The 18339-nt window shown below is 34.8% G+C and overlaps 1 protein-coding gene and 1 long non-coding RNA gene across 2 annotated transcripts in view; both read right to left on the minus strand.

Annotated features, from left to right (window-relative positions):
- Positions 1 to 622: 622 nt before the first annotated feature.
- On the minus strand, positions 623 to 2523 carry LOC121411187. Its single transcript, XR_005969436.1, has 2 exons — positions 2427 to 2523; positions 623 to 1703 (listed from the first exon to the last, which is right to left on the minus strand). It is a non-coding gene; the product is annotated as an uncharacterized LOC121411187 (long non-coding RNA).
- A 1453-nt stretch (positions 2524 to 3976) lies between these two features.
- The window catches only part of LOC121412045, a 68019-nt gene continuing 53656 nt past the window's right edge, over positions 3977 to 18339 (minus strand). Inside the window, exons 16-25 of the mRNA XM_041604955.1 lie at positions 16465 to 16651; positions 15437 to 15666; positions 14007 to 14364; positions 12588 to 12739; positions 11551 to 11678; positions 9844 to 10005; positions 8353 to 8515; positions 5270 to 5839; positions 4131 to 4454; positions 3977 to 3993 (exon numbers count right to left, since the gene is read on the minus strand). Coding sequence (XP_041460889.1) covers positions 3977 to 3993; positions 4131 to 4454; positions 5270 to 5839; positions 8353 to 8515; positions 9844 to 10005; positions 11551 to 11678; positions 12588 to 12739; positions 14007 to 14364; positions 15437 to 15666; positions 16465 to 16651 — 2291 coding nt within the window. The remainder of the gene's footprint in view (positions 3994 to 4130; positions 4455 to 5269; positions 5840 to 8352; positions 8516 to 9843; positions 10006 to 11550; positions 11679 to 12587; positions 12740 to 14006; positions 14365 to 15436; positions 15667 to 16464; positions 16652 to 18339) is intronic.

Genomic DNA, 18339 nt, shown 5'->3' on the forward strand with positions numbered 1-18339 from the left:
TAAATAAAAAAAAGGTGATACATGAGAGATAGGAATATATGATCAAAGATGGCAGATAATAATTGTCCATCATGGACGATAACTTTTGCAAAATCTGCATTGAGGAATAGAAAAGGAATTAAAAAGGATTAGTTACTGGCAAGTTGCTGGCTAATTGTCTGAAATAGGGCATGAATACTTTGTTGTTGAATCAGAGCTATAGCTTTGGCTATCAATAACAGATTGAACAAAACCTATGCCACATGCAGCCCAAAAAACAGAACTTCCTATGAATGGATCGAGATAGGTGGAGACTGAATCTAATCTAATTCTAAGTCCTAAAACGTACCTTTCATACTAAAAGCTCTACAAAAAGGGAGCCAATATTACAACAATAGGGTATAATATATCTTAGAGTTTAGCTTTCATCTTTCTTGTCATCCAATTGATAACTTATCTTACATTGAGATTAATTACACTCCTTCCAACAGTCTTTCAGATTTTATGGTGGGGTGAAGTGAATGCATTGGGGGAAGTGATTGCATTGGGTGAAGGGAAACAACAGGGGGATGGTAATAATTACATGACACTTTCTTTTTTTTAATTCTATCCAATATCATGTCCAGCAATTTTTCTGAGAGGATGTGGTTGGGAACAATTGAGGAAGTAAAAATACAAAGTGTTTATAGGTTCTCACTTTACTTGGGGGCTTAGTGTACAATCGCAATACACAGCAATAGAAAAATATCTTTTTATTATCCCTAGGTCACCTCCTTGCCCCCATCCCTTCTGTGTTCAGCCATAAATTTGCTGAAAATACCTTTACACCTCTTGTAGTTTATTCATCAATACAACATACTAATGAAATTAATTATGATCTATGCAATAAACAACAACAAAAACACTCGATAGTCAGCATTTGAGTTGCGGTTTAAAATGTTTTCATCATGGGGGAAAGTTTTCTGTATTGAAAAAAAAATCCACAGCATTTTATATAAACACCAAGTGTGATAACTGTTATATACAAGAATAATACAAATTTACATTTCATATTGGGGGTGGATTACAGTCACATTTGATTAGGTACAAACTTTCCTTGGGAATCGCGATGTAGGTTTTATCACAGTATTGATGTACATGGATAAGAAAAATCAAAGAATTTCTTCCCTGTCCAAAACCGATGAAAAGTCAGACTGAATCAGATATTGTTACAAAATCTCTATGAAATGGTTATATTCATATAATAGTTTTCAATTTAAGGTTTGCATTAACAGCTTTACGGTTCTATTGTAAATTGTTGAGAGAGATGAATCTTAATATCTTTACAAAACTTTGCTGAAAGGTTGAGAAAACAGTAAAGCATTGTGTTTGCAGAACACCTACCATTCAATGTCTTTCATTAAAAAAAAGAAAGATTGGATGGGTACCATCCAGTACAAGAGGTAATATCAGATCATTCATTTTTGTAAAAGTATAAAAGAGCATATAAAGCTATCTAATTCAAGATATGAACCATGAACTACTAAAATGACATACATGGTTTTATAATTATCAGTGATATGTTTGCAAAATGTGGGAATCCGTAAAACCATTCATGCCCCCTTGATAAAAAGATGACTAGATAATAATTGAACAAACACTGTGCCGAGAGATGACTTGACAGCATCTGGTGAACTCCTCAGCTATCCGAATGAACGATTTGATTAATTTGCAGGCTTGTTAGTCTGCAAAGAGAAAGAAAAAAAAAGGATGAATAGACTAGAGTAATATTACTTGAACTTTTAGCCATAAATATTGTTCAAAGTTTTTAGTATTTTTATTTTTTACTTACAACACTTGAGTTACAGATGTCTGAATAAATAACCTGTACATTATGTAGCTTATCCAGACATGGTAAGTTGCATGATGTCAGGTTCAAATATTGGGGATTAGGCTCAGAATCATGAACATATTTGAAAAAGAATTACATTATTCATGTATTAAAGTAAAAAAAAAACTTTCTATCTTCCCTTACTTGCTATTTATTTTTCGATTCAGATACACAATCCTAATCTCAATGAGATATAAATGTTCCATATGCAAGAAAAACCATTTCACTTAGAACAATTTGCTATGCAGGTCGAAAACTTTTGAATTCTACCCAAATAACATAAAATCTGTGTGTCCACTGATTATTTTGAAAAACAAATTCAAAGAAACACTTTTACACACACAAACATTAGTCATCACATTAGTCACCTCATTATCCATATCATCATTATCATGATTATTAAGTTATTTTTTATGTGTTTTGTATGCCCCTGCATAAGAATGCTCATGAGAGTGGGTCTTCATTTTTGTCTTCTCAACTCTTCTTTTTGATTTCCTAATTAAGTTGGTGTTGGATGGCTGCATGTACTCTTAACTGTCAATTATTGATTTCTCATAAAATGTCCAAACATACTTACTGCATTGTCGTCTCTCACATGAGACGCCTCTGTCATTCCGTGGATAAGCCATGTCATAGGAATCGCTGGTTCCTTTGCCATACTCTATGCACAAGAAGTAATATGGAGCACAACCGATCCCTGCATAAAAGGAGAAAACAAATGCCAAATGTTTTTAGATATATATACACATACAAGGTGGTGGTCGCCTGATTTCGTGATCAATAATAGATGCAATATGATCTTAAAACCTAGATGACCTTTGAACTTATCATCCTCAAGGATACACGTGTGGTATTACCCAAAGATCATTTGTAGTGAGTATGAACACAATTGATGCAGACATAAAGAAATGAGAGCTTGAAAAGAGGATGGACATGACCTCATATCATTTGTTTTTTAACCCCTTGATGACCTTTGACCCCATGATCCTCATAAACAAAGATGTGGTATTACCCAAGGATCATTTGTACCAAGAGTTAACACATATGATGCAGAAATAAAGAAGTACATTAGACAGTTTGAATAAAAATCTGAGCTTTTGACCCATAGATGGCCTCTGATCCCACCCTCCTCAACAGCACACATAGGGTATCACCCAAGGATCATTCAAAAAAAGTTTAATAAAAATTGATAAAGATATAATGAAATGAGAGTAAGTTGAACAAAAATCTCAAATAAGGATGAACGCGAACTCATATCATTTGATCTTATGATTCCTAGATGATCTTTGACCCCCTTATTCCCATGGGGTCACATGTGCTACTACCCAAGGATCATATTTACCAAGTATGAACATAATTGATGCAAAGATTAAGTAATGAGAGGAAGTTGAATAAAAACTTTAACATTTTTAAACAGACCAAAGGACTAAAGATCTAACAGGAAAAGTGATTTTGAGGTCTCTGCTGAACTTCGTTCAGGCAAGACAATATGGTAAATTCACATCTTGGGTCAAGAACCTTATGTCGTCCCAAAAATTGTCAATGCCAGTACATGTTTTATTTAATGCATTGTTGAGTAAATGTAGGCTAGTGCTAGAGGTGCGCTATTACAGCGCTAGGTATGAGCTTTGACGCACTGTGACTATAGCTGCTCATATAATCTAAGGTAGATATGAATAATAAAACTAATTCTGACAGGTCGCCCTTCTAAAAACACCTACCACTACTTCCACTCCCCCCCCCCCAAAAAAAAGGGGGTGGGACAGGGGAGTGCTTTTGCACCCACCGCATCCCCACCACCCGGTGACGGCTATGGCTACAGTACCAAATACGACTCATATGTTGTCATGTTAAGTATCCAAATATAGTTCACAGATTTCGAAACAATCCTCCATTAATCAGAATCAGCATTACTATCGGTTTCCCATAGACAATGGTATAAAATTTTGTATGTAACAATTGTTTGAAATTTATCTTTCAAATGTACCTTCTCTTATCACAAGAACAAATTCAAATTAAAGTTTAGGTTTATTTAAACTAATCAATAAAACTGTACGTTACAATATTTTAGACATCTATTATCGATATATTACATTTTAAGACAACATCTTTTATCGATAGTCTTTGCTAGCTTTCCATGATTCCTTCAAAATAAGATTGTATCAAAATACTTTTAAAAATGCTGATATTATAAAAACTACCAACTCTCTGCAAAAGAAATTATGGTAGAATGACAATAACAAAAGAAAGTTGAAAGAGAATGCAACAAAATATATCATACTAGACATATCCATTCTGAATGAAATTCCGCTGATAGTGGTAGACCTTCCAGGTGCAATGCGGGTCTTGGCCTGTTTGGGTGTTAGAACGTTGCCAGTATATCCAAACTTATCATGAGTAGAATCAGAATCTTCACGGCTGCCATAGACTGCCATGTGCCACAGTCCAGGACCAGAAGGCACTCCAGAATTCGCTGTGAATCCCATGGTGGCGTCCATGGTCACTTTCACCTCTCCAGTCGTCAGTGGATAGTTCATGTTAGTAGCCAATGATTCCCATTCCACTCGAGGGCGTTCAGCAGCCTGTCCAGCACCTTGTCCACGACCTGCGCAAAAATTTAAGAAAGAGTATTATCGCAAACAAATAGGAAATTCATGTTTCATAGCCAAAGACAAATGCATTCTGGGTAAGTGCTGTATTTTAATGCATTACAATAACAATAGTTTATGTGGATCTTAATACTTAATGTTTCTAAGCATGGAACATTGTAATCAGCATGAAATGAAAGCTAGCTCAAACTGGGACTTGAACCAATAGAAGCTGTTGTAGAGATGGACACCTGCTTGTAGATGGTTTTAAAAATGGACCTACAAAATAATCTTACTTGGAACTTGAAGAATCCTATACAAATACTTTCACTATGTTTTCTCATACCATAAATAATGCCCCATAAATTATGTTTTCACGGAAGGGTGAAATATAAGCCTGTTCTGCAGGCTGCTGAAATTTATACCCTTTTCCTTGACCACTGTTTTTTTTTAACTTGCTTTTGTATATGAGCATGGTGTCCATCTTGCAATGACAGTACCCTCATCCCAAGATGTGAGCCAAGATTAGGATTATAAAGCCAAACTCATCAGTCAAAAAAGAGTTTGAAGGATGAAAATTACAAATGTTATCATCAATATAATAGGTGCTTTTTAAATGATTCAAAAGGATAGAAACAAGTGAATTTCAGGACATTTACTTAGTATGCAAAGTATCTAGACTAGAATTGAAATAAATTGAATCAATTCAAGTCAGCAAAACAGTGAAAAAATCATTGAACACGGATATCAAGTGACAATCTCTGGATTTTCAGAATTTGTCAACAGTCAGCTTCTGTCATAATCTGCCATTTAGATCAGGCTATTGACTTACCAGTATCTCTAGAAGGGGTACTACCTTGATCTCCCATGCATGTCAAAGCTGTACATGATGTGAGAGCTTTACTATTTGGTCTACCCTTCAGGGTGAAGCCAGGTCCTGTTTTGGAGAGCTTCACACACAAGTATTTTACGTTTTGACAGCCATCATTCAGATCAAGAGTGTAGGGAATCCTGTTGAATCTGACCGGGGTTCGCCTGTCGAAATTCTGCTGTCTTTCTGCCCCAAGATTTAGATTAGCGGGAGAAATTTTGGCCTTCTTTCCGTTTTTCTTGGAACTGCCCCAAGCTTGAACAGCCCACCCTGGTTGTCCGGTGACTTCGGTAGAGGTTCCTCTGTCATGAACCACATTCAAGTTGAGGAGCATGTCATTGTTCCTACCAGACTGCACAGCTGAGTTCACCTCCCGACTTATTCCTATATTATTGACCACGAACATCTTCTCGGACGCGGCTGTTTGATTTGAAGGAATTGGGGAAGGGTGAAGGGAAGGAAGGGATGTGGGATGGACAATACCACGAGAGGGTGATGAGGTGGAGAGCAAATCAGCAGTCATGTTAACACCTAATTGATAGAAACATAAATTAATTAAGGAGTTTGATTTATGAAATAAACCCAGGTAAATCTCCAGCAGCACCAGGGTATATTCTTATAGAAGGGGCATGACGACCATATGGCATGGCCCTAGGAATCGGGGGTGCTGTGTGCACTATTCTCCATAAGCAACACCCCAAGGTATTTTGGACAATGTGTAAAAATGTAACAAAAATGCCCTTAAGTTTTTTCTGAAACCCTTTTTTTCTTTTCAAATTTCTCGGAACCAATTTGATCGCAGTTTTGTACAATTATCATCAATAATAATATAACTAGTAGTATTACCAAAGATGATTATAGCCCCAACCTATCATAACAGTATAATGTGGTAGGAAATGGCTACATCATTCTTCCATATTACAATGGCAACAAAGTTTTTGTCGCTCTCGAATAATGAACCCTGCATAAGTCTTTACTAAAAAAACAATGTTGTCTCATGAGAACTTGAACAAAAAGAAGTGACAAATTAATTTGCTCTGCAAGATATTTTACATTGTAGTTCTAATTGGGCAAAATGAATTTTGGGAATATTTTAATTCTCAAATTTCTCTTTAGGATAATAAAATATGGATTTCCATTTTTTTCATTTTCATTGTATATTGGTTTCAACTTAAATATCAATTAATTTGATCATCATAGCATGAGTCCACATCAATACACATACATGAGTAAAGTTTGAAATGCAGTGTCAAGTTTTTTTTCATCTACCTATAAATGTTACAAACAATATAAAGCAAAGAAATCCAATAGAATACAATGTTTTGATAAAAAGATTATTTTAAGAATATTTTTTAATCAAAGATATTAATAAACTAGTTTACAATTTCTCGTGGAATTCCAAAAAAGAAATGATGAAACGTAATGTATGTCATAATCCTGAAAAAGAAGGGGGATTAGGAATGGTTGACTTAAAGACTAAATGTCGATCACTACGTCTGTCATGGATCAATAAATATTTGACAGGAGAAGACAGTGCTTGGAAAACCCTGTTTGAACATTGGACCCAGAAAATTGGCGGGGATTTCCCTCTTTGTTTGACTTTTAATTGCAAAAAGAGTGATATGTATCGTATTTGTATGAAAAAGCATGTTCTGTTCATGGGATGATTTAAAGTATATTGATATGTTTAAAGTAACGAATATTGAAAACGAAATTATTTGGTACAATAGTAACATAAAGTATAAAAAGATGTATTATATTTTCCTAACTGGATAAAAAACAATATTTTAAAAGTTAATCAAATCCTAACGGGTGGTGATTGGAAGAAGATAGATTCAATATGCACTGTTTTTAAAGAAAGAGAATTACTTTCTACCTTTGAATTGTTGAAAATAAAAAATGCGTTCCCGAAGATCTGGCTTGACAAATTACGTAATAGTGCACGAAACGTAAATAGCATGTCATCGAAATCCAGCACTATTGAAATATCAACAGGTGACTGTATAGAAATCAATGGCATGAAAGCCAAACATTTTTATCATTTAATGATCAAAAAGGAAAAAAGGGACCTCCCTTGTATTCATTTTTGGAACGATTTCTTTAGCTTGCCTCTTGAATTCAATTGGAAACGATTATTAGAGTTTAAACTTTATTTTATAAACGACAACAGGATTAAACAGTTTAATTTTAAATTACTTCATAGAATACTACCAAGTAAAGACAACCTTTGCAAATGGAAAACTAAAAATGATATTTTATGTAATATTTGTAAAGTTCCAGAAAACAGTATTCATCTTCTTTTTACCTGTCAAGTGGTAACAGTTTTTTGGAAAATTGTTTCTAAATTAATAAATGCTTTGTTCGATGTTAAGATTGTTTTGAACGAAAAAATTATTGTAATAGGTCATGAAATAGAAAAAAAGAAATGAATATGGTTAACCTTATTATAAATTTTTCACAATTTGTAATTTATAGAAATTATATTAGAAAATGTTTTGAAAACGACAAACATAAGACTCATACCTTTTATCTTTAATATCAAAGATCTAAAGGCAGAAATTCGAAATTATTTGATACGAAAATGTAATCAGAAGAGACTTGATATAAAGCAAGTCTCAAAGTTTCTTTCAATTCTTTAGTTCCTTTTCCTTATTTTATCTATGTATATTTGTGTATGCGACTTTGTAAAAACGATTGCAAATATCAGGTGAACAAATAAAGTACCTCTTATGAGGATTACAGAGAAAAAAAAAGAATATTTTTCTCCTGCTTGTTGAGAGTTTCAACAGATCTGACTCCTTTTCAACATTTCATGCTTGTACATATTAATCTCTAGGTTCAAACTAAAAAAAAATCTATGAGCTACAACATTGAAACAAGTAGTTCATTTCATAATGGGATTTTGTTGATCAGTTTTGACAAGCCATATTATCTTCTTGAAGCTTCAAAATAAGCTCCTTGAAATGAGTTTGTATTCCCTGGCTTATCATGTGTTTTTTTAATTGGGCGGTGCACATAGTATCATCAAATGATAATTGTCTTACCTTCACACTGGAGTTTGAGGCAGCCCATGAGGAAATCAGGGTTGTTATCTCTCACTTGAAGTTCAAAATCTGGGTGTGGATTGTCCTTATGCAGCTTGACACACAGGAACTTCACTTGCTTACATGTCACATCGGGTCTCATATCAATTCTATGTTCGAGGTTCTGAAATGAAATGTGAGTTCACATCATGAGAAGTGATTTCATTATATTTCATTCCTTCTCCAGTCACCATGTGCATAATAGCAAACCCAACTGCACCTAAAATCTTAACCGTCCTACATTTTGTATTTGGAATCATGAATTCCTATAATTTGTTTGAAGTCTACATATAGATCCCTGTATTACATTGATCAGACTTGTTGAATGGGGAAGATGAAAAATTTTGTACATCTGAGATGTGATTTATTTGGAGATTAAACATTCTTCCTGTGAGATAACAATATGCCTACTATAGGTACCAAATAAATGAAGCCAAGAATGACTTACACACATATATATATATATATATATATATATACACACATGAAAAATCATATCTTTTAACTGGTGGTATTTTTCCTACATACTTACTACAACATCTGAAGTTATGATAACCTCCTTGGAATCTCCTAGTGGAGAAAAATGAACTGTCCAAAAAAGCCCTCATAAGTTGCAAAAAGCCTTTGTCCATTGAAATTTAATAAGGTAGCAAGTAATGGACAAAGGTTATGAAGGCTATTTTGGACAGTTCATTGTTCTCCACTAGGAGATGTCCAAGGAGGTTATCATAACTTCAGAATTTTCAGATGCTACAATCTACACTTTTGTCTTTATCATATGATACCTACAAAAAAGAAATATATGCAGACAAGATATAAGTATCATATCGCATGAGTCTCTAATGAATAAAATACAAAAATCATGCGAATCTCTATTTGAGATTCATGTCTGTGCGGGTACAAATAGTAAGGCACACCAGAAGCCCAAGTGTGGTGACACTGACAAGCTGGCCTAGCCTAACTCGTGCTATAAAATCAAAAGCAATATCCAGAGCTACCAACCTGAACAGGAACATTTCAGTATTTTTAGAGCTGAAAATCAGTATTTTGGTGGGGAAAATCACTATTCTTAAATAAATACCATAGGACAAGACATAAAGCTGAAACTTTAGATAGCAGTTTTCTTCTCATTTTACAGTCCTAAATACAAAAAATCTATTCTACTTTGCAGCTCTGAGTATCGGATACTTGGAGCCATTTCATAGAGAACATGATTCTGTGTCTGCTCATTTGATAAGTAACTCCCACAAAAACATTGACTTTGATCAGCTGTTGAGCCCTAGTACAATGGTTGCACCAAAATGGCAAAATGTTGGTACATCGTTTGAAATAAGCCCTGAATGCATGCAGCTATAACCATCCAACCCCTTGCACTGTCAATGACACACAGACAAGAATGGACCAATTACCACTCTGGTACACCAATCTATTACAAAATATTTTGGCATGTACCGTAAACGAAAAGTCACCAATCCTTGAACTGTCGGTACCCTTGGTGACCACAGTATCCCGTACAAAGTCACTATTCAGGATCTGTGTGGAGTGAGATAGTTTCCTTCCACTTGCTCTATTGGAATTTGAAGCCCAGGCCTCCATTCTCCAGAGATCAGTACCCTGTAACAATTGGTAAAAAATCATAAAAATGTCAAACTTGCATTGTCAAAATAGATTGGTAAACAAAATGGATTCTCAACTGCACACAGGCAAAATTTAAGCCCCCGCCACTGCCAGATTTGAACTATAACCATCAAATTAATCTAATCATGTTGTTAATCTCATAGTTATTAAAGAGAATCACTTCTTATATTACATATAATTCTTATTCATCTAAATAGAATAAGAAGACATTCATGGATTCAACATAATATGTGAGCTTGACCTTTAACTGTATGATAAAGTCACCATTTAGCTTTACAGGTCTACAGCATCATATTTCTGACATTAGTATTGGGGTATAATTCACCTTTGGATGATGCAACTTATTGGAACTAAACATTCAGTATGTAGAGTTAGGAACATTAAGAAACAGCAAATAAATAAGCCATTTAATTTCCTACACTAGTTTGCTATTCTCCAAGGATAGGAAGCCCACAACATCTTTGATATGTTATTATTGTCAATATGCTTGCATACATACATAAACCCAGTTTGAAATCATGCAGTCTTTCAGACTGTTCTTTAGTACTGTTGTAAAAAAAATCATATGTTTGAATATGAATGTGTTTGTTTGAATATAAATGTGACCTTCGACCTTCGATGTCTGTCCAACCAAATCTATATCAGATTATTGTCACTCCAGTAAGCAAACATCTTCCATTTTTAAAGTTGTTACCTCAAATAATCAATGAGATATCTCAAGTACAAGGCAATTTAAGATACATAATGCCCTTTATGAACTTGTACCCCTGACCTGCGAAAAGTATTGGATCACCCTTACTCCAATATGCATACATGACTCAAGTTTAAAGTAAATATGGTTCTTGAGTTATCATGAGAAGGCATTTAAGGTATGTAATGACCCCTATGACCTTCAACATTTGACTTTCTACCCCTAAACCTAATCCAGTCAATTGTCACTCCCACATGATCCAAATGTGAAGTCAATCCATCAAAGAGTTCTCAATTTATCATGGGACAGAAATGGGATGGACGGAAGGACAACCCACAAACATAATGCCTCCAGCAATGCCCATGAGGGGGGGGTCAACATGTAAATCCCTGAAAAATGATTTGTTTTTAATATGTCAAAACTCAGAAGTAAACTTGGCCTTTTAAGACTTGTTATTTTTCTCAGATCTATTTCTTAATATCACATTACCCATTTTGTCTACTATCCATTTGGTCTACTTTCTGTTTAATATTGCCAATTTGAAACTTGGTATTCTGTCTTCTTCCAATTTTATGTAAAGAACTGAAGGATCTGATCATCTTTCTATGCATTATGTTGGCAACTTCATCTAATGACCATTTGATTTATTATAAATTCTGTTCAATTCTCAATTCATCTCTACCCTCTCAACTTTGAAGTAATTGATTAATTTCAATCTAACTATGAGATGATTCTAAAATGATTGTAAAAGGGGATTTAAGCTTATGCCTATTGTTAATTCTCTGTTTGTGTGCATCACTCTTTTCCTTTAAAGAGAAAAATCAACTTACCGTAATGCTCATAGTCCTCGGCCGATCGAATCTGACCTCGACATTAAATCGTACATCATTATCATCCTGTGCTACTATCTGAGGGTTAGATGAGGTTGGGGTGACCTTCATCACATAAACTGATTTTGCTGATAAAGCAAACAAAATGTAATAATTTAATTTGTAGCTACATTCTGCAATGATTTATAAACACAATGATTTTAAAACACATACATATAAAATCCACTTCAAAAGATATCGTAAATCTATAATGAAATATCAAACAATCACAATCATGAAAATTTCAACAAATTTTGTAATAAGTAATAGCATTTAGGGGATCAGGACAACTGTCCGGGGGGTAATTGTCTGGAGGTAGTTGTCGGGGGGGGGGATTTGTCCTAGAACCAGCATTTAGAGATTTCACTTCATTTCCTAAACCATATGAGCACATTGCAAATTCACATTACAAATGAGGGAATCAATGACATCACTGACTCACCATCTCTTTTGTATTTTATTATATGAACTTTGAAATAACTCAATTTTGTTCTAATGAAATGCTAAACATGTTTACTCTTTGAACATGTGGACATACTATAGTTGTAGCAAATGGTTTCTATCAAGGGTAGCCAAGTCAAGAGCACAATCAGGTGGGAGAATCCCTCAAAAGGTGACAAGATTATTTTTTAAATTTGTGCATGAAAAAATTAATCTTATTGCTTATTCCAGTCCATGTCAATTTCTCTGTTTTCTGTTTCAATTCAATTGGTAATTCTCACTGGTACCTTCTTTTTTCTTTTACATTTCTTCAGAGTTTGATTTAAAAAACACTTTATTTTTAGTTTCCTTTCTTTAAATTTGTAAATATTTAATCAATATGATATTCATTAAATATCATGAATACATTTCAATGAATGAAAATAACTACAGAAATCGATGGTCAATTATCTATGCACGACAAGATGTTCTAGACTGTCATTTAAGGATACATCAGTTTCAATGCTGAGTGTTAAGAAAAGGTATCTGGAGAAGTCCCATCAACATCATAAACTTACTTATTCTACAAGTCTGCCTTTTACATGATATCCTTGTCTGTCCATTACCATGCGGGCCTGATATGCTGAAGGACGGGTTGGGATTCCTGGCCTGGCCAAACTCAAAACATAAGTAGATCTTTCCTTCACATCCAGCATCAGAGATATTCACACTGCAGAGTAAAGGGAATTATACAATTTTAGCATGAAATGCACAAGAAATTATTTTCTAATATCTCAAATTTTAGCATTTTTCTTTATACGATGTTGTAAGTATAATACACTTTCATGTAAGATGTCCATGCAACCCTCACTTTCTACCAGATTAATTTTTTGCCTCAGACTAATTAGACTCGTCTGAATTTCTTGAATGGCTGCCATTCATAGAAAACATGAAACAACTTAAACAGAAGTAGAAAAAATGGCAAACGACATCCGAGATGTAAAAGGGACTTCATTTGTACGGTATCATACCTTTTTTCCCCCATATTAATAATAATAATGTAGGGTATTTATATTGCACACATATCCACCTTGTTAGGTGCTCAAGGCGCTCCTATATTACCCGGCTAAGCTAGGTGTTCATAGCGCACACAGCTAACATATTAACATGTTTATTCTATGAACTGATGTACATAAGCAGTTATATTTGTATTTATGTGCTATTCTTGTTTCTATTTGAATATGTCACCATGTTTGATATTTGTCTATGTTGCAAAGGGCCCCCTCTTTGAAATATTTGTAAATTATAATCATATAGAAAAATTAATGGGTGCATAGGGCCTGAATTCTCAATAAGCCTACAATGGGCATCAAATCAAAAAGTGGACACTATCCTCGAGAATCATCCTGAAAAAAAGCGACATAAACAGAAATTTCATTATGACTAATTGTGATTTTCATACAAGCACTGTTTACCCTTCATTGGGGATTTTGGTTCAGGTTTGAAATGTGGGGTTATAGGGATCTCAGTTCGAATTTGGACTTTTTATCAGGTTTTTATCAAGGTAGTGATTTCCTTTCATGGGTCTCGTTACATATGTCCCACAGTCGATGCAAATTATATAGCTTTTTGCATATTAGACTATTATGAATTAGGTTTTTTTTATTTTTTTTTTGCATTCTATACCTACCCTTAAAAAGTGCCCCTTTCCCATGTTTTATTTTCTTGCTACTGTCCAAGTGATGTCCCTGAATTTTAATAAATTAAAACTTATTAAATATTTTATCAAATTATTCTTTTGGTGATATATCCTATTTCAAGGAAGCCTCAAGAAAAACCTGGTCTTGGAAAAACACCCTAAGAAACAAGGAAGTGGCACTGTGTAGTGGTTCTGACCCTTGCCTTTTAAGCAAAGGGTCGTGGGTTTTTGGCTATGTCTTAGTCTTTGGATAAAGTAAAGCAGACCTAACTGGATGAATTACAGCGCTAATTCTTACCGAGGATTGCTTATTTGGAATGTATTTCCCCTTCTCTGTTGAATGGTCCTTGATCTGTCTGCACTACTGAGGATCTGCTCGGTTTCATCTTGTCGATCTGTCTGGCCCTCAGAATCAGGACTTGCGAAAACTCCCATCCTCCACAGATTTGAACCTTCGAATGTCGGGCCTGGTTCAAAGTTCAGGTTGACGGTAGCTTCCGCAGAGTCAAAGAAATTACTTCCACGACTCCTCACTGGTGCCCATGACAGGCCAGTGATTTCAACTGATGTATCTCCATGGCTTCCACCACTACTACCAGTATGGCTACCACCGCTACCACCACTTGTACCAGAACCCCCTGGATCTACCCTGGGTCCTGTATTTGATCAAATGTGTAGGACAAGTCATTAACAATATACAGAATTGTTATTCGTTTAAAATGTATGGCCTTTTTCAAAATCATCCTCAATTAAAAGAAAGACATACATGTAGCCAATGAATAACTTACTTTTTAATTGATCCAACTTCAAAAGGTTTTCAATTGATCCAACTTCAAAAGGTTTTCATGGCAAAGGAGAAGATGTGTGTGGGTTTCACCGTACACCTTTTCAGGACCAAAAGCCCACGAAAGATACATGGTGTACCATCAAACCCACTTCACATTTTGATAGATCCGTAAAATTGAAATACCTTTGCAAATGTAATAACCTGCAAAAATCACTTTCACAGAGAAGTTTCAAGTAAATAGGCTTCTTTTAGTAATCCAATTCAGCTATCTTTTGTGGACAAATTTTTTTTCGTCAGTCCCATTGGTCAGGTATCTTTTGTGAACAGAAAGATTCTTGTCAGTCGCAATGCATACACTTTTTCCATTTCACAATTATTAACCCTTCCTGCAATTGAAGTTTAGATACTTTTATTCAAATAGATGCAAAATGATGACCTATAAGTGTTTGGTACTGCAAAATTGTAAAATAGCCTTAAGAGACGGACATACTGAAGCTTTCGGACATGCACTCATCATAGGAAAATCACATGAATGGCAAGTACTCTAGACCTAAACAATATATAATAGAATTCTTTTGCTCTACCTTTCTAGTTATTCATGCGATATTACTCCAATGAGTGCATGTTGAAAACCTTCAGTGTATTTATTTTTAAGGCTACTTTACAAACTTTTTTTTGCTGTCAAATATGAATTAAAATAATTAAATGTTGTCCATATTTTCTGATTCTCAACAAGAAGATTCTAAGGAAAGTTTTTTTTATGGGGGGGCTGGGGGAAGTTGAGGACAATACTGTCTCACCAAAGTGGCCAGTTTCTATCAAAAGAGTATAACAAGCCCCCTTAAATAATTTTAAAAATCAAGGGAGGTACTTACTTATTCCTTTCTTCTTTTAAAGAAAAAATTAAATGTGCAGATTATTGAGGGAAAGGTTGAACTTACCATCACATTGCTGTTCCATACAGCCTGGATCTGGCCGACTCATGGAAAAATCCATGCTGGGATTCTCTGATTTATCAAACTCTATACACAAATAGCGGTATCCTCTTGTGCATCCATCAGGGAAATTGAAAGAACCAGAGAGCTCGATGATGTTTTGATTGCTTCCTCTCGGAGGCTGAAGGGTTCGGCCACGCCCAGAGTAATCGAGGATGTCTCGGACTTCTCCATTCCTGTGAATGCATCATGAGAGTCAGAACTTTCACAATATTGCCAACAGAATTGCCCCTTTTTAAGTTTGCTAACATTTTATAGTTACTTACTACATGCTAATGAATACTCTGGTGCCATCTAAAATTATGAATAGAACAGTGTTGCCGATCAATAGTTTTCATTAACAAAGAAAACTTCCTAATGAGTGACAGTCAAGCTGCCCAAAATGTAGCAACTTCTCATGACATTTACCTTTTACACTCTTCTTCTTCACCATGGAAACGTTCAGAAATTACATTTACGCGTTGCTGTTGATAATTTTCAACCCATTCACTGCTCCTTTATCGATTTACAATCATTTTAGGACTTCAGCTATTTTCCCATCTAGAACGATTCTCTCTCTCTTATTCATATTTTTTTCACCTTACATTTCCATCTCTCTTTAACATAATTTGTACAACCAATGAAACCTTCAAAGATCATTCAAAAGTGAGAAGATAAAAAAGAATTGAATGTTCATATATTAAGTTTAAATAGCTTTCCTTTATTGATATTACACCACGAGCCATTCATATTGTCACGTTGCAACTTCTGCTCATATGTCTATACCATTTTCAGGTATCAGATTTATACTTTCTCAATCTGGAAATGTTTCCTAAAATAAAAAGTCAACGCTAGTGCTATTAATGTTCTTAAGTCAACATTCATTCACAAAAACAAGCATTAACTGAAAACTCAAGAAATTCATGGTTTCACAAACATGTTTTGGGGTACCGGTACAGTTGTACAAGCAGAACTAAGTTGCAATAAACCATTACCTTCGTCCAGATCCGTCTGAACGCTCACTACCAAAGACTCCAACCCTCCACAGATTATTGCCATGGATTAAGTCTGTATCAGGATGAGGGGTTACGTCTACTGTGGCAGTGACCCGGTTACGATTCCTTCTGTAACCAGGGGCGATTTGAGACCACCTAGCAACAGTTCCAGATTCCACTTCATGTCCTATGGGTATATAGGGGCACAAGGGAAATCAGAATGATAGCAATGATATTAATGATAGAATGATTGTGACCTTCCTTATCCTATAGCTTTTATATGTTCTTGATTATAATAACAATTATACATACCTTGAGGAATATTTTGTATCCTCTCCCATTATTAACACCCCCCCCCCTTCCCGAACATATATGAAGATTTGATCAATTGTTGATGAAATTAAACCTATTTTTCTCCCTGGGTTTCTCACTAGTGTTGACTACCCCTTTGCAAAGTTATTAGGTAGATAATAATAAAATAATGATAATGATGATGGATATGAAGATGATGATGATAATAAAAATAAAAATAAAAACAATAAGATGAACAGTAATAATATCAGTAATATTAATCATCCCAGTTTTAAAGCTGGTCTACACACAAAATATGGTGAATTCATTATCTTGCCCTTAAATTCCACCATCTATATCCTTATTGGCTTACCCCCCCCCCCCCCCCCCCTCTCTCTCTCTTTCAATTCTACTCTCCTCCACCTGTTTCAGTATCCTCTTTGGTTGCACTCCTTCCCTGACCATCCACCTGAAAATCAAAATTTCTTCTCAAAATATGATGAATATAGCTAATGAACATATATAATAGAAAAATAATAACCACAATACTACTACTAATAATAAATAATATACTATAAAAATAAAGACTACACAACCACTACTACTACTACTACTACTACTACTACTACTACTACTACTACTACTACTACTACTACTACTACTACTACTACTACTACTACTACTACTACTACTACTACTACTGCTACTACGACTACTACTACTACCACTACTACTACTACTCCTACTACTATTAATATTACTAGTAGTGTTTTTAGTACTATTACTGCTACTTCTACTGCTACCTTCATAATAATATTGATACAAATAACAATCTAAAGTTCTTTTTTTCAATTGCTTGCATGTACCCAAATCCTGAGGTATATGTATTGATATGATGAAAGTGTAAATTCAATAAGTGGCATCTAGATATTGTCAGGGTTGATTGACCACTCCGAAGTGACATCTTGAAGTGGTATTCTGGACAGCATTTCATGAAACAAAATGGGAGTGATTTTCATTATTGTTTACAAACTCCTGCAAATCCTTCGAGGGGAAATAAGTCATCAGTGAAAGTGAAAATCCCTGACAAAACTTTCTCATGAAATAATCTTTCCCCTGACAAGTTCTTTAAGCAACGCGTGGCTGCATGCATGAGAACGGCACCGAAAGAAACACACATTGAGTGCAACATAGATACAGGGATGTGGGAATTCCCATTCAGTGATTCGCAAGGCAAGCTTTGTTCATCCACGAGATGTGAGAGAAAGAAGACGTCTCATAGAACTACACCAATAGGTGATGCATTGTCAGACTGTGGAGCAACATGCTGTTTTTTTAGCCTTTTTTTCTGCAATATAGCAGCAGTGCTGACTTTGAAAACTAATATAAAAAAAATATTCACAAAAAACACCATTCATATAATAATAATAATAATAATGCTCAATTCTTGTATAGCGCATCACACATAGCATAGCATGTCCCTATGCGCTTAAAGAAGAAATAGTGAAAGGTATATAAGAATAAAGTAATCGAGATATTTAGATTGGACCATTGGTTCAAAGTTAGTTTTTTATCCATTGAAAA

Source organism: Lytechinus variegatus, chromosome 3 (genome assembly GCF_018143015.1).
Source record: "Lytechinus variegatus isolate NC3 chromosome 3, Lvar_3.0, whole genome shotgun sequence".
Lineage (NCBI taxonomy): Eukaryota > Metazoa > Echinodermata > Echinoidea > Temnopleuroida > Toxopneustidae > Lytechinus > Lytechinus variegatus.